Source organism: Elgaria multicarinata, chromosome 7 (assembly GCF_023053635.1).
Source record: "Elgaria multicarinata webbii isolate HBS135686 ecotype San Diego chromosome 7, rElgMul1.1.pri, whole genome shotgun sequence".
NCBI classification, from domain to species: Eukaryota; Metazoa; Chordata; class Lepidosauria; order Squamata; family Anguidae; genus Elgaria; species Elgaria multicarinata.
The window spans coordinates 108,835,926-108,850,831 of NC_086177.1; the positions used below are offsets into that span (position 1 = coordinate 108,835,926).

The following is a 14,906-nucleotide window of genomic DNA, read 5'->3' on the forward strand; positions in this document are numbered from 1 at the left end:
GGAAAGACAAACAGAGGTACAGATACAGCCAACCAAGAGAAGAGGAGCATTGTGGCTTTTCCCACTGAAATGTGCAAAGTTTTGATCACAGAAATGATCTTCTACAATGCGTCATAGGAACAATAATCACTGCAATTAGCACAAGCTTGGTGTTACCAACCATGGTGGCATAGTCACTACTGGCACATCTTTTTGGATGATTCTGTACAGCTTGTTGGGTCTACAAAATGTTTTTGGCCAGACACAGCTGTGCCCTTCCCTCTACAGCACAGCTGGATTCATTCAAACAAGATGTGGCCGAAAGCAGACAGTCTGAGCTTCTCCCTATGAGTGATTTATTGCGTGCCCATGTTTGGTCACTCAAGGAAGTCTGCAAGTCCTTTTCATGACGTTGTCAACCTCCGATACCTCTCCTGCTGTTTTCAAGTGGAAATCCACCATTTTATAAACCTTGAAAATGCAGTAATAAATGGAAAATGCGCTATAAAGCAGTGCCATCTGTTGCCAGTAAATTTGAAACATATGAGAAGGAAACAGCAAAAACAAGGGCGGTTGTGTGTGTGTGTATTGTGCCGATTCTTAAACTTGCAAAGACTCCAGAAGTCAAAACCCCAGTACAGCTGCAGGATTTTTGCTATGTATGCAGAAGCCCGTGTGCTTCTAGACAAATCAATACCGCTATAAAGCAGTGGTGTGGCTCCTGCCTTTTATATACCGCTTTCATAGTGGAATATCCTCCTTGGTGATGATGAGCCCTCAGACAGCATCGGATGGTTCCGTTTCTGGGCTCAGAGGCTGGAAACAGGGCTCCAACGTAGGAGCCCAGAAACTGCACTCCCCCCCCCCTCCTCCACCTCACAACATGCATGGTTTTGGCTATTTCCACCCTTGAAAATGGAGGGCGGAGACAGGCAAAGGTTGCACCACCCTAGCTTCTTTCCCCCCCACATCTGAAGCCCCACTGCTAGATGGGCAAAATCACCCATCTAGCAGAAATGCAAGGCACCTGGAGCACAGAGGTGAAGATCGCCTCCGCTCTCCAGCCATCCTGCATTGCATACCGAGTTTGGAGGCTGTTGACTAGCTTCATAGGATCGTGCCCTTAGTATTTTAAGCAAGATACTATTTCTTAGAAACCTTTTGTGATAAGAGGAAGAACAAAGGAGGGGCTTGGCTCAGTTGTAGAGCATCTGCTGTACATGCAGAAGGTCCCAGTTTCATCCTCAGCATTTCTAGATAGGACAGGAAAAACTCCTGCCTGAAATCCTGGATAGCTGCTGCCAGTTAGTGCCAACAATACTGGGCTAGATGAATCACTGGTTTCACTCAGTATAAGGCAGCTTCCTGTGTAATATCTGCCTTGCCAGGCTTGTTGCAAGACTCATTAAAACACTGTGTGTGAAGTGCTTTGAACACATTAAATTACAACACGCTACTTGTTAATACTTTAATTTAATTCGCTTTCTCTTTATCACAGTCATTTAGAGTCATTCATGATAAAATTCAAAGGCACAAATATCAGGACCCAAGGCTACAATTCCTTCAGTTTAGCTAATACAGTCAGTCATCTGAGCTCTTTTATGCCACTCGGAAAGCCAGAGAGCCACCTGTTCAGTGATATAGAATCATAGAATAGCAGAGTTGGAAGGGGCCTCTAAGGCCATCGAGTCCAACCCCCTGCTCAATGCAGGAATCCACCCTAAAGCATCCCTGACAGATGCTTGTCCAGCTGCCTCTTGAAGGCCTCCAGTGTGGGAGAGCCCACAACCTCCCTAGGTCACTGGTTCCATTGTTGTACTGCTCTAACAATCAGGAAGTTTTTCCTGATGGGGGACCTTATCCCACAGACAACCGATTGCCAATCTTTCATCCTTAGAACAGGATTAATACTAATAATAGATATTGTAGCCCAAGAACTGGATCCAACTAACTTAGAACAACAACAAAAAAATGATGCAAACCGTGTGCAAAATGAAACGCATCTCCCACCCTCTCCTCTCCTTTCCTTTCCTTTCCTTTCCTTCTTCTTCCTCCGCTGCTGCTGCTCACCCAGTGACCCATTTCTCTCTCCCCCCTATTTCCTGCCTTCAGACCGAGGACAGCCCCTTCTCCGGAAAAGCAAGAGAAGCAGTCCTCCCGCCTCCGTGCTCCCATTGGCAGCGGCCTCTCCAACGCCGGGGCTGAGCGAAGCTCGGGATCCAATCAGAACGGCGAACGCTTTTGATGGACGCACCTGCTGTTTCGGGTCCTGTAATGGCAGAGCCTGGGGCGGGGCTGGCTGGCGAGCAACGGACGGACGCTTCGTCCCAATTGGGGTGGAGGAAGCGCCTGTTTGTTTATCCATCTGCCAGGCCTCTTTTTGCTTGGGCTGAGGAAAGGGGGTCCTCTCTCTCCCCATTGTTATCCCCCCTTTGGAAGGAGAAGTCAAAGCTCCCCCTCAAACTCACTGGGGTGGGTGGGGGTCTTTTTCTTCGCCCCACCTTCTTTGGGGGCAGTGGCCCTCAGGGGAGAAGGGGGGCTTCGAGGAGGGGGGCAGCTGTTCCCCCTTGCGTTAGCTAGTCTTTAGGGTGGGGAGACAAACTGTGGGGTGCGTCTCCTTCCCCCTTCAGACCTCTTGGGGGTCCCTGTCTTGTCTTCATTTCTTTTGGGGGCTCGTGCAGAAACCCCTCTGGAAAAGGGGTGGGTGGGTGTCAGCAGGCCCACTACACACAGAGTAGCCCCCCTCCCACCCTTATGGGTGTTGATGAGGAGAGTTTTGGGGGGCCCACTACCCCCTTGCCAAACCCTTAATTGGAAAGGGGGGTTGCATAGAGTAAAACAGACCTGAGGGGAAACCCCCCTCATTTTGGGGTGTGTGTGTCAGGTGAGCCTCCATTACCTCTTGTTTCCTGGTGGCAACAAGCCCCTCATTTTTTTGGGGTGTGTGTGTCAGGTGATCTTCCATTACCTCTTGTTTCCTGGAGGCAACAAGCCCCTCATTTTTGGGGTGTGTGTGTCAGGTGAGCCTCCATTACCTCTTGTTTCCTGGAGGCAACAAGCCCCTCATTTTTGGGGTGTGTGTGTCAGGTGAGCCTCCATTACCTCTTGTTTCCTGGTGGCAACAAGCCCCTCATTTTTTGGGGGGGTGTCAGGTGATCCCCCATTACCTCTTGTTTCCTGGAGGCAACAAGCCCCTCATTTTTTTGGGGGGTGTCAGGTGAGCCTCCATTACCTCTTGTTTCCTGGAGGCAACAAGCAAACCCTTAACTTTTTTCAAGAATGGGAGATCTGAGACAAAACACAAACGCATAAAATACAGAGTGCAAACCAGACAAGAGCTGATGGAGTACCCCCCTTCCATCCTCCCTCATATTGGGGTGAGGACAGACTGAAAGGATCCCCCACAGCCCCTATGGTTCCTTAATTTTGGAGCAATGCAAACCCAAGGGCAAAGTTTCCCCTTCCTAGTTCGGTTGTCAGGAGTGCTTGGAAACGGAAGCGTTGTGGGGGTGAGATTCATTTCTTCTACATCTGAACGGTTCTCTTGGTCTAGTCCTGCCCCCATCTAATACCTGCCCTCCCATCCCCAACACCAAATCCCTTTCCTCCCCTCCTGGGGGGGGACCGAGAGTTTCATTTTCAGAGGCTCCTCCCCTGGGGTTAGATCTGACCTCATTGTTTCTTTCCTTCTAGGTGAGACCAAGGCAGCTGTCTTCATCTCTTCCTTGTCTTCTTCCATTTTTAAGGGAGATGGATCTGAATTCTGCTTCCCGGGTTAGGCTGCCATGAGCTGGCAGGCAGGCGGAGCGGTGGAGTCCTCGCTTGTGCCTTCGGTTCCTGTTGGCTCCGTTTCCTTGCTATGGAAGACGTGCTGCCTTCTGCCGTACTGGAAATCTGCCTGTTGGTTGGGATCCCCAGAGAAAAGGCAAAAGAAGTCTACCAGGTAAACAAATTGTTGTGTGCTTGTAGGGCCAGAGCAGTTGGTGACTGCAGCTGATGGGGGCCGGGGGCCGGGGGCGGGGAAGCTGTCCGAGAGAAAGACCGGGGGGGGGATCTATACTACTGCTTTAAAGCGCTTTAAAGCACTTTACAACAGTTTTGACAACTGTTGGGGCCCAGGACACACTGCATATACAGTTTTCAAAACGTTTTCAAACTGCTTTAAAGCGCTTTAAAAGCAGTAGTGTAGTCCCCCCCCAGAACAACTTCCCCCCATCTTCCAATCACCCTTAGATGTGTTTAAACCAGTACAGTCACATTTCTCTGCAGAAAGCTGTTAACACGTTCTTCATGTATTGAGAAACGGATGAGTCACCCTGAGGCTGAAAAGGAAAACCAGATTATTTTCTGCAGATTCCCTTGTAAATGCATAACGAATTACAGGATCTTACAATTATCTTTACCTGTTTTACTAATTTGTTAACAACCTCCTTTGGCTTTAAAGAGTTCAGCCATAAACTTGAATGTTAGAAAGATAAGTATTTTAAAGGTTTATTGCCTTTCTAAAGGTGAGTGAGTTGTTCTTCGCAGACGGGACGGGGCATCTTTCTAGATTAAGAAGTTGTGAAATGGTGAGGTGCCATTCTGCTGAAAGTTGGCATTTTACCAACTTGTGACATTTTGTCGGTATGTTGTAATGAATTGCAGTACTTGCACCAGCAAGCCTCTGTAAATCTTATTTTCCTCTTGCTTAGTATGTTGTTTGTTGTTCATGCTTTAATGTTTTTGCATTTGGGCAGCTCAAGTAGAGTGGATCATTTATTGAATAACTATCTTTCTGTTGAACTGCTCAGGGGGTGTTCTACATTTCCTTTATTAACCTACAGCTTCTTTGCAGAGGTGGTTTGTGTGTAGGTAGGAGGAATGGTAACGGCTGTTCAGCCCTTTAAAAAAGTTGACAATGGGACAATTGTTTTGCAGATCCTAAAGAAGTCTTATCAGTCAGATGGCCAGGGGATGGTTATACCCTTAACTTTCCACCCAAAAAATGGTTGTTTTTGATGGGAGGGGCAAGTAGTAGGATTATTGATTTGCTTTTAAAAACATCTGTCACCATCCGACACCTGTGGGTCAACATTTCACAACTTGCCTGCCAAACCATCTTCACCTGCACCACCCCGGCATTGACTGTTAGCAGTCCTGTGCAGTTCCCAGTTCCCCACAAGCTGAGTGACTGACTTGAAGGCGCTGGGTTGCTCCCACTTTTTAAAACAACAACAACGTGTGCTTTTGCTGCTGCAGGGTGGTGTTGAGTTATTCCGATGGCAGGAGGCAGTGAGAGATTTCCGGTGACCATTCAGCTAGCTGGGCCTGCCCTCTCCCCCTTGCCTGGCTTCCGGAGATCTATGAGAGGTAGCCTTTTGTCTGGCAATGCCCCTGGCGCTGCACTGGACCGAGGACAGATGGCGGAAGAGTCATGCTGACCTTGCTCTAGCAGAAAAAGTTGGGGTAAGTCCCCAACTTTTCTTCTGCGCGTCTTGGCCTCTCTGCCCATGGTAGCAGCGAATTGATGACTGCGTCATATAACCGACGCATCGCTGATTCGTAGCCACAGCGGGGCAAAGATGACATTTAGACAGCTGTTGAGCCCATTTTCTGTGTGCCACTGCTTGCACACCAGATGTTTTCTTGAATGCCAAAACAGCTACCTAAATACATCAGCAATGCCCTTCTGTCTCCTGAAGGTGGTTTAATAATTAGCATGAAGTGATTGGGGCACACTGAGAACCCCTCTTGGGCCTTAAATTTAACATTCCTGCCCTACAGGCTAACAACTACAAACAGGCATGAATTTCTCTCTCACGATTGGTTAAAACCAAGTTCTGTGAGTGTAAGACTATATTTAAAGTTGAATTTCTATGCAACTTTTAACTCCTGCACCAACAGAAACTAGCTGAATAAAGCACTGTGTCAGTTTGTATACTGACATATTTATTTATTTATTGCATTTATATACTGCCCCATAGCTGAAGCTCTCTGGGCAGTTTACAAAAGTTAAAAACAGTAAACATTAAAAACAAATATACGAAGTTTAAAACCATAGAAAGCACAAAAACATCAGTATCCTTATAAAAACAGCTGTTGTAACAGAAGTGGGCAAAAACACATTTTCCCACAATTCAACCTCGGTAGAATGAAGTGGATGCAGCTTAATGTGCTTTGCATATTTTATTTAGTTCATTGGCTGCTGTTTATATTAGTAGTACTACTCACTGTTCCTTTGATGGTATTCATTTTGTTTTACTTGTTCCTGACAATTTTGTATGGAAAAGAGGGGTTTTTCATTTACTGAACAGAAGAAGAAAAAAGAATAACATTTGTGTCTTAGTACCCATATAATTCTATAAAATGCTTGCATTATGTTGTATCCTTAATGGATCCAGTTATGCAAACTTTGAAGTGTAGTTTTAGAGTAGGCTGAATTATATTGGGATTAGGCCTAATCCTTGTATTTTAAGAGCACATTCTAAAAGTCTTCAGGCATGGCTTCCTCATTGATTACAGTGAGATGTACATTCCAGCATGCTTGTTTTGAATTGAGCTGCTAGTCTCACTCTCTCAGATGTTCTTGGGCAAATATTTACATTTCAGTTACTATTTGTGGCGTATTTCATCTTATTATGTGGGTGTGATCAGTGGTAGAGGATGTGCTTGTCATGTAGAAGAATTTGGATCCATTCCGTGGCATCTCCAGTTCAACTGGTCAGGAAATGGGAAGGAACTCTGCTCTGCTTAAGAGCAATTGATAGGGCAGTCAGATACAACAATACTCAGCCAGATGGATAAATAGTCTGCTCCTAAATTGATTAGTATTAATAACTGCTGATTATTTTTGTCCAGCCTCTTCATGCTTTCCTTAGTTTTGTAAGATGTTTCTTGAAGCATATGATATTCAGCCCTGTGTACTTACGTTTCATGTCCTCCTTATGTCCTACAGACCATCAAAATATTGTCGATAGGAAATATTGAAATGTTTAGGCACAAAGTGTATGTATGTTCAGGCTGAGTTACATGGCGTTAGGGGCCTAAATGATTAAAGAAACCATTAAAGCACCATTGTTGAAGATGACCTTTACTTTTGTGGTGTTAACCTTCATGGCATAGTGCTATAAAATCATTTTTAAAAATCAACACACTCATTACGAGTCATGCTTTCCATACAACTGAAAAAGAAAAACATCATGAAGCAAGATGAATTTAAGGGTGTTGCACTTTTCTGGGAAACTGCTTTGGAATCTGTAGTAATTCAAAGTTTCAAGGGCCTGTTTTCAGTATAGTCAACAAGGTTCTTCCTCCAACCCCCCCCCCCCCAGTTAATTTGTATTTCTATTTATTTTGTAGCAGTTTATAACAAAGAACTGTAAGACATCTTTTTGGGACATTCGACCAAACGACTTATTTTTCCAAATCTGTCTTTTTCAAAGCTCAGAGAGATATTTTATTAAGCATATTTATTTTTCGTAAAAGAAGACAAACCTTCCTGAAAACAATGAGTTGCTTCTTCTCCGGAAAGAACACAAGAAGAGGATCAACTTGAAATGCCAGCATTCTGTTTACACAGTGGCCCAGCAGATGCTTCTGAGAAGCCCAAAAGCAGGCAACTGCTCTCCCTGATCACTGTTCTCCAGGAACTGGTATTCAGTGGCACATTGCCTCTGAACGTGGATGTTCTGTTCGCTGTTATGATTAATAGCCACTGATTGAGTTATTCTCCAGGAATTTATTTAATGCCCTTTTATAGCTGTCTAAGCCAATAGACAGAACCACATCTCATGGCAGTAAATTCTGTAATTAATTGTGTGAAGAAGTGCTTTCTTACTAAGATCAAAAAAGCCAAACAAGCTGCAGTGTGATGTGAGAACTTCTTAGAGGTGCAGTCATGGGTGTGGGCACCCTTGTGTAAAATGCAGATGGACGTGGGACAATTTATTGACTAGATGGTCCTTTGGTGCCCTCATGTAATCAATCTATGAGCAGACTGATTCTGGAAGAAGTAAGTAGTGCCATAAATGAAGGAAATTTATGATACATGATAGCACTCTTCAAATACTTAAAAGGCTGTCACACAGAGGAGGGCCAGGATCTCTTCTCGATCATCCCAGAGTGCAAGACATGGAATAACGGGCTCAAATTACAGGAAGCCAGATTCCAGCTGGACATCAGGAAAAACTTCCTGACTGTTGGAGCAGTATGACAATGGAATCAGTTACCTAGGGAGGTTGTGGGCTCTCCCACACTAGAGGCATTCAAGAGGCAGCTGGACATCCAACTGTCAGGTATGCGTTAGGGTGGATTCCTGCATTGAGCAGGGGGTTGGACTCGATGGCCTTATGGGCCCCTTTCAACTCTACTGTTCTATGATTCTATGAAATAATTTAGGCTCGGTACTCTGATTTTACTGCTGTGTCATAAGAATTCAGAAAGCGTGGGCATAATTCAATGTTGCCCATCCGTTAATGCAATTAGCTGCTGATTCTGGTCTGCCCGTGGCCACCCTACCGCTTGCAGAATGGCAATTTAGCGCTTCCATAGGCAAGTCCGCAAACAAGCAGAAACACTTATATCTGGAAGGGAGCCAATGGGCAGAGCTCTTATAAGAGAGCTCTGTTGACCTGCCTCCTTCCAGAAGCACTAATTCACCACTGTGGAAGTGCTAAACCTCCCCGAGTACCGGAAGTGGCAGCTCTGGCCCCATGCACAAGGGCAGTGTTGGATTCTGCCCTGTATAGTGTTAGAACTACTTAAGTTGTCTTTTCTGATGTGCTTCTTACTTTTAGGTGATTTGCTTAGTAAATATGTTTAAGCCTCAGAATTGGTTCTTATTCCTTCTTCTGTGTCTTTAAAGGTGTTGTGATGAAAGGCAATAAGATGCAATGAACATAAGAACAGCCCTGCTGGCTCAAAGTAAGGGTCAGTCTACTCCAGCATTCTGTTCACACAGTGGCCAACCAGCTCCCCGTGAGAAACCCACAAGTAGGACATGAGTGCAATTTGACCCTTCTGCCCAAGTTCCCCAGCAACTGGCGTACAACATGGGCATACTGTTTATGATACTGGAAATAGCATAAAGTGATTAGGACTAGTAAACATTGATACCTTTCTCCAGGAATTTGTCCAATCTCTTTTTAAAGCCATCCAAATTGGTGGCCATCACTACATCTTGTGGAAGTGAATTTCATAGTTTAACTATGCGCTGTGTGAAGAAGTACTTCATAGAATCATAGAAAAGCAGAGTTGGAAGGGGCCTACAAGGCCATCGAGTCCAACCCCCTGCTCAATGCAAGAATCCACCTTAAAGCATCCCTGACAGATGCTTGTCCAGCTGCCTCTTGAATGCCTCTAGTGTGGGAGAGGCCACAACCTCCCTAGGTAACTGATTCCATTGTCATACTGCTCTAACAGTCAGGACGTTTTTCCTGATGTCCAGCCGGAATCTGGCTTCCTGTAACTTGAGCCCATTATTCCGTGTCCTGCACTCTGGGAGGATCGAGAAGAGATCCTGGCCCTCCTCTGTGTGACAACCTTTCAAGTATTTGAAGAGTGCTATCCTGTCTCCCCTCAATCTTCTCTTCTCCAGGCTAAACATGCCCAGTTCTTTCAGTCTCTCCTTTTATCTGTCCTGAAGCTTCCACCAACCAGTTTCATGGGATGATGTGAGATGTAATGTTACGACAGAGGGAGAAAAGTGTCTCCCTTTCCACTTTCTATACACCTTGCATAATTTTGTGCACCTCTATCATGTCTTTCCTTATTCGCCTCTCTAAGCTAAACAATCCAAGATGTTGTAACTTTTCCATATTGGGGAGTTACTCCAGGCCCTTGATTATTTTAGTTGCCGTTTTCTGCACATTTTTAGGCGTGGTGAGCAGAATTGTACACAATATTCTAAGTGTGGTGACACCATATGTTTGCATAAGGGGAGTATGATCTTGGCAATTTTATTTCAATTCCTTTCCTAATTATGCCTAACATGGAATTTGCCTTTTTCTATTGCTAGTAGTAGTAATTTATTAATGCGTAGGCCATAGGCCATTCGCATACAAAATAGATACACTATGAAGAAACAACAATATGAAAATACTACATATAATCACAAACAGATCATACATAATAAAAGATTAAAATCTCTTGTTCACGCACTGGTTATCTCTCGGTTGGACTACGGCAACCTTCTTCTCTCTGGCCTTCCTTCGTCTCACATCAGTCCGCTGGTCTCTGTCCACCACTCTGCCGCCAAGATCATCTTCTTGGCCCGCCGCTCTGACCAGGTCACTCCACTTCTGAAATCTCTTCATTGGCTTCCAATTCACTCCAGAATCCAATATAAACTTCTCCTGTTGACCTTCAAAGCTTTTCACGGTCTAGCTCCTGCCTATCTCTCCTCTCTCATCTCACACTATTGCCCTGCTCGTGCTCTCCGCTCCTCTGATGCCATGCTTCTCGCCTGCCCAAGGGCCTCTACTTCCCTTATTCGGCTTCGTCCTTTTTCTTCCGCTGCCCCTTACGCCTGGAACGCTCTTCCAGAACACTTGAGAACTACAAACTCAATCACAGCTTTTAAAACTCAGCTAAAAACTTTTCTTTTCCCTATAGCTTTTAAATATTGAGTTTGTTCTGACCCTATACTGGCAGCTTCACCCCACCCGGTGCCTGTTTACACTTCCCTGTGCCTGTTTGCATTCTCTTTCCCTCCTTATTGTTTACTACAACTTTATTAGATTGTAAGCCTATGCAGCAGGGTCTTGCTATTTACTGTGTAATCTGTACAGCACCATGTACATTGCTGGTGCTATATAAATAAATAATAATAATAATAATTTGAGTATAGAATTTGTAGTTAATTGTAAGCCTATGCGGCAGGGTCTTGCTATTTACTGTTTTACTCTGTACAGCACCATGTACACTGATGGTGCTATATAAATAAATAATAATAAATAATAATAATCTCCAACACAGTCAACTGCAATCTCAGTAATAAATCTTGCCCGAATTTTCATTGCTGCCAGGGCAAAAAGAGATACTTTGTGCGTTACTCTAGAGTCAATGTCAGACAGGAGATAGAAAATCTTTTCTGAAGTGGTATTGAAGTGTAGTTGATACAGAATAGATTCCAAAAATTTAGTTTTCGGTTCAGAATATAAAGAACAGCTATAGCTGCACACTGGATTGACGTTTTCATCGAGGTGTTCACCACAATCCGAAGATCTCTTCCTTGTTCAGTCACCGTCAGCTCAGATCTCATCAGCTTGTACTTGAAGTTGGGATTCCCTCTTCCCCCTGAATGCATCACTTTACACTTGCTTTCATTAAAACACATTTGCCATTTTGCTGCCCATTCTCCCAGTTTGGAGAGATCCTTTTGGAGCTCCTCACAATCCCTTGTTTTAATCACCCTAAATAATATGGTGTCATCAGTAAATTTGGCCACTTCACTGCTCACTCTGAATTCCAGATCACTTATGAATAAATTGAAAAGCATCAGTTCCCATACAGATGCCTATGAGCCTTCGCTGTTTGTATCCTCTATTGGGAGAATTTACCATTTATTTCTATTCTCTGCTTTCTGTTCTTTAACTAGTTACTGATCCATAAGAGGCACTGTCCTCTTATTCCATGATTGGTAAGTTTGCTTAGGAGTGTTTGGCGAGGGACTTTGTCAAAAGCCTTTTGGAAGTCCAAGTAAACTATGGCCTTAGCTAGACCTAAGGTTTATCCCGGGGTCGGCCTTGCCTGCTCCCGAGATATCCTGTGTGTCATTTACATGAACAGGGATTACCCCGGGACAATCCCGGGATAAACCTTAGGTCTAGCTAAGGCCTTGGTCTATCAGATCACTGCTGTCCACATGTTTATTGACACTCCCAAAGAACTAAAAGGTTAGTGAGAAACCATGTTGATTCTTTTCCAGCAGGGCTTCTCCTTCTATATACTTAGTAATTTTATCTTTGATAATGCTTTATTTATTTATTTATTTATTTATTTATTACATTTTTATACCGCCCAATAGCCGAAGCTCTCTGGGCGGTTCACAAAAATTAAAATCATCATAAAACAACCAACAAGTTAAAAATACAAATACAAAATACAATATAAAAAGCACAACCAGGATAAAACCACGCAGCAAAATTGATATAAGGTTAAAATACAGAGTTAAAACAGTATAATTTAAATTTAAGTTAAAATTAAGTGTTAAAATACTGAGTGAATAAAAAGGTCTTCAGCTGGCGACGAAAGGAGTACAGTGTAGGCGCCAGGCGGACCTCTCTGGGGAGCTCATTCCACAACCGGGGTGCCACAGCGGAGAAAGCCCTCCTCCTAGTAGCCACCTGCCTCACTTCCTTTGGCAGGGGCTCACGGAGAAGGGCCCCTGTAGATGATCTTAAGGTCCGGGTAGGTACATATGGGAGGAGGCGTTCCTTCAAATAACCTGGCCCCAAACCGTTTAGGGCTTTAAATGTCAATACCAGCACTTTGAATCGGGCCCGGACCTGGACTGGCAGCCAATGAAGTTGTAAAAGGACTTTACAACTTGGTAAATGCTTTTTACCAATATACCAGGAACAGATGTTAAGTTAACTGGACTGTAATTTCCCATGTCTCCCCTGGATCCCTTTTTAAAATTGCTGTTAAAGTTGCCATCTTTCAGTCCTCTGATACAGAGGGTGATCTTAGGGACATGTTACATATTTTTGTTGAAAGATCAGCAATTTCAAGTTTGAGTTCTTTGAGAACTCTAGGATGGACACCATCAGGGCCCATGATTATTAACTTTCAATTTGTCAATAAGGTTGAAAACTTCATATTTTGTCACTACTGTTTGTGTCAGTTCCTCAGACTCTCTTCCTGAAAATATCAGTTCAGCTACAGATATCTGCCCTATATCTTTTGTAGTGAAGACCAATGCAAAGAATTCATTCAGCTGCTCCACAGTCTCCTTATCCCCTTTTAGTACTCCTTTAACTCCATTGTCATCCAGTGCTCCAGCTGCCTCCCTAGCTGATTTCGTGCTTCTGCTATATTTAAAAAAAATCTTTATTTTTGGCCTTGATGTTGATAACAATATGTTCCACAAAACACTTTTTTGCATCTCTTACTGTTTGTGTTCATTGGCTTTCTTCAAGTTTGTTCTCCTTTTTCTTCTCCTTATCTGGCAAGACTTCCGTTTTGTGAAGGAAGCCTTCTTTTCTCTAACAGCTTTCTTGACCCTCCTCGTTGACTATGCTGGTGATCTCTTGCACTTGATGCTACCTTTTCTAACTGGTGGTATAAATTCTAGTTTAGCTTCTCTTATTGTGGTTTTGAGTAACCTCCAAGCATTTTGAAGGGATTTAACCTTTTTGGCTCCCCTTTTTCGATTTCCTTTTTACCAGTTCTCTCATTTTAGAGAAGTTTCCTCTTTTGAAGTCAAATGTGACTCTGTTGGATTTCCTTGGCAATTTTCCAGTTAAATATATATTAAATTTGATAGCACTGTGCTCACTGTTTCCATTTGGTTCAGCAACACTCACATCTCATACTAGGTCCTGTTTGACCAACTGTTCTAAGGCACTGTCATTTACAGCATCGAGAAATTAACCTTTTTTTTGTGATTGAAACATGCATTTATGCACTGTTCTGTCAGATGTTTCTAGAATTCTTGGGTATGAAGTGAGTTTAATCCATTATCAGAATCTGAGGATTTGTTATGTAATATCTGCAAGTCTTAGGTTTGGTGTACGGATGTGACTATATGAAGATTTGTCTGATATAATTACTCAGAACTATTTTCTTTCTTGGGAGTAAATTTCTTGTAGCCTTCCTTATTCTCTGTCAGCTTTCTTATATGAGAGGCTGCGTGTTGTGACTTTTATTGTGCAGTGACAGAATTATGCTTAGCCATCTATAGGGTTAATAGTTAAGCAACAAGAAGAATTTCCTCTGACGCATAAACAGAGTAGCCTGCTGCTAAAACATTTCAAAAGCAAAAAAAAGAGAGGAACCCTCACTGTGAGACTGCAAAGAAAGGGGAAAGATCTACCAACACTCCTGGAGTTAAGTGCACAAAATATAGGGAACCCAATGTGCTGAGCATATACAAAAGCTTTAACACGATTTATCCCAGCCAACAGTCATATAATGAATGTCAACGGACGTTTAGCAAACATTTAATAAACAGCAAAGTTACTGTTGATTAACAAAGACAAAAACATATCACAAACATTAAAACATTTTCAGCATGAACTAACTTCAAATGAGGGCTTCTTCATGTAGGAATAACACTTCAATTGTTGTATGTTGGTAGTCGCAGTGTGGTTTGCATGACATAGAAGGTAATAACTTTCTGGCACTTTAGTGTTAATGCATCAACATTTTAGGAAGCATGTTAGTCCTGGTAATTCTGACATCTGTAAGCTGGAAATAAGCCCATTCGTAAACACGGAAGACAAAACCAACATTTCATTACAGGAGTTTTCCAGAAATGCAAATATAGACAAGATGGATTTATTTCTTTTATCCATTAATCAGTGTGATAGTACTACACCTTTCATGATTGCTCATATCAATAGACCTCATCCTGTTTATAACCTGGGCCTCGTCTGTAGGATAACTTGATGTTGTGCAGACTTCTACTGTTACTTCTACTGTTAGTTTTACCCTACCCTGTGCCTGCTTACCCTACCCTGTACCTGTTTGCATTCTCTTCCCCTCCTTATTGTTTTACTTTGATTTTATTAGATTGTAAGCCTATGCGGCAGGGTCTTGCTATTTACTGCTTTACGCTGTACAGCACCATGTACACTGATGGTGCTATATAAATAAATAATAATAATAATAATAATAATATAAAAGGCAGGAGCTACACCAAGCAGGATATAGTGGTATCAAAGTGGTATATGGTATGTGTCAATGGGCCCCAGCAGTTGTAAGTGTGGCTCCTGCCTTTTTTT

At 43.2% G+C, this 14,906-nt stretch overlaps 1 protein-coding gene across 2 annotated transcripts in view; it reads left to right on the forward strand.

Moving 5' to 3' along the window:
* Positions 1 to 3,674: 3,674 nt before the first annotated feature.
* Positions 3,675 to 14,906, forward strand: part of DENND3 (DENN domain containing 3) — a 66,123-nt gene continuing 54,891 nt past the window's right edge. For both annotated transcript variants that reach the window (XM_063131173.1, XM_063131174.1), the window contains exon 1: positions 3,675 to 3,922. In XM_063131173.1, coding sequence (XP_062987243.1) covers positions 3,839 to 3,922 — 84 coding nt within the window. In that variant the 5' untranslated portion in view covers positions 3,675 to 3,838. The remainder of the gene's footprint in view (positions 3,923 to 14,906) is intronic.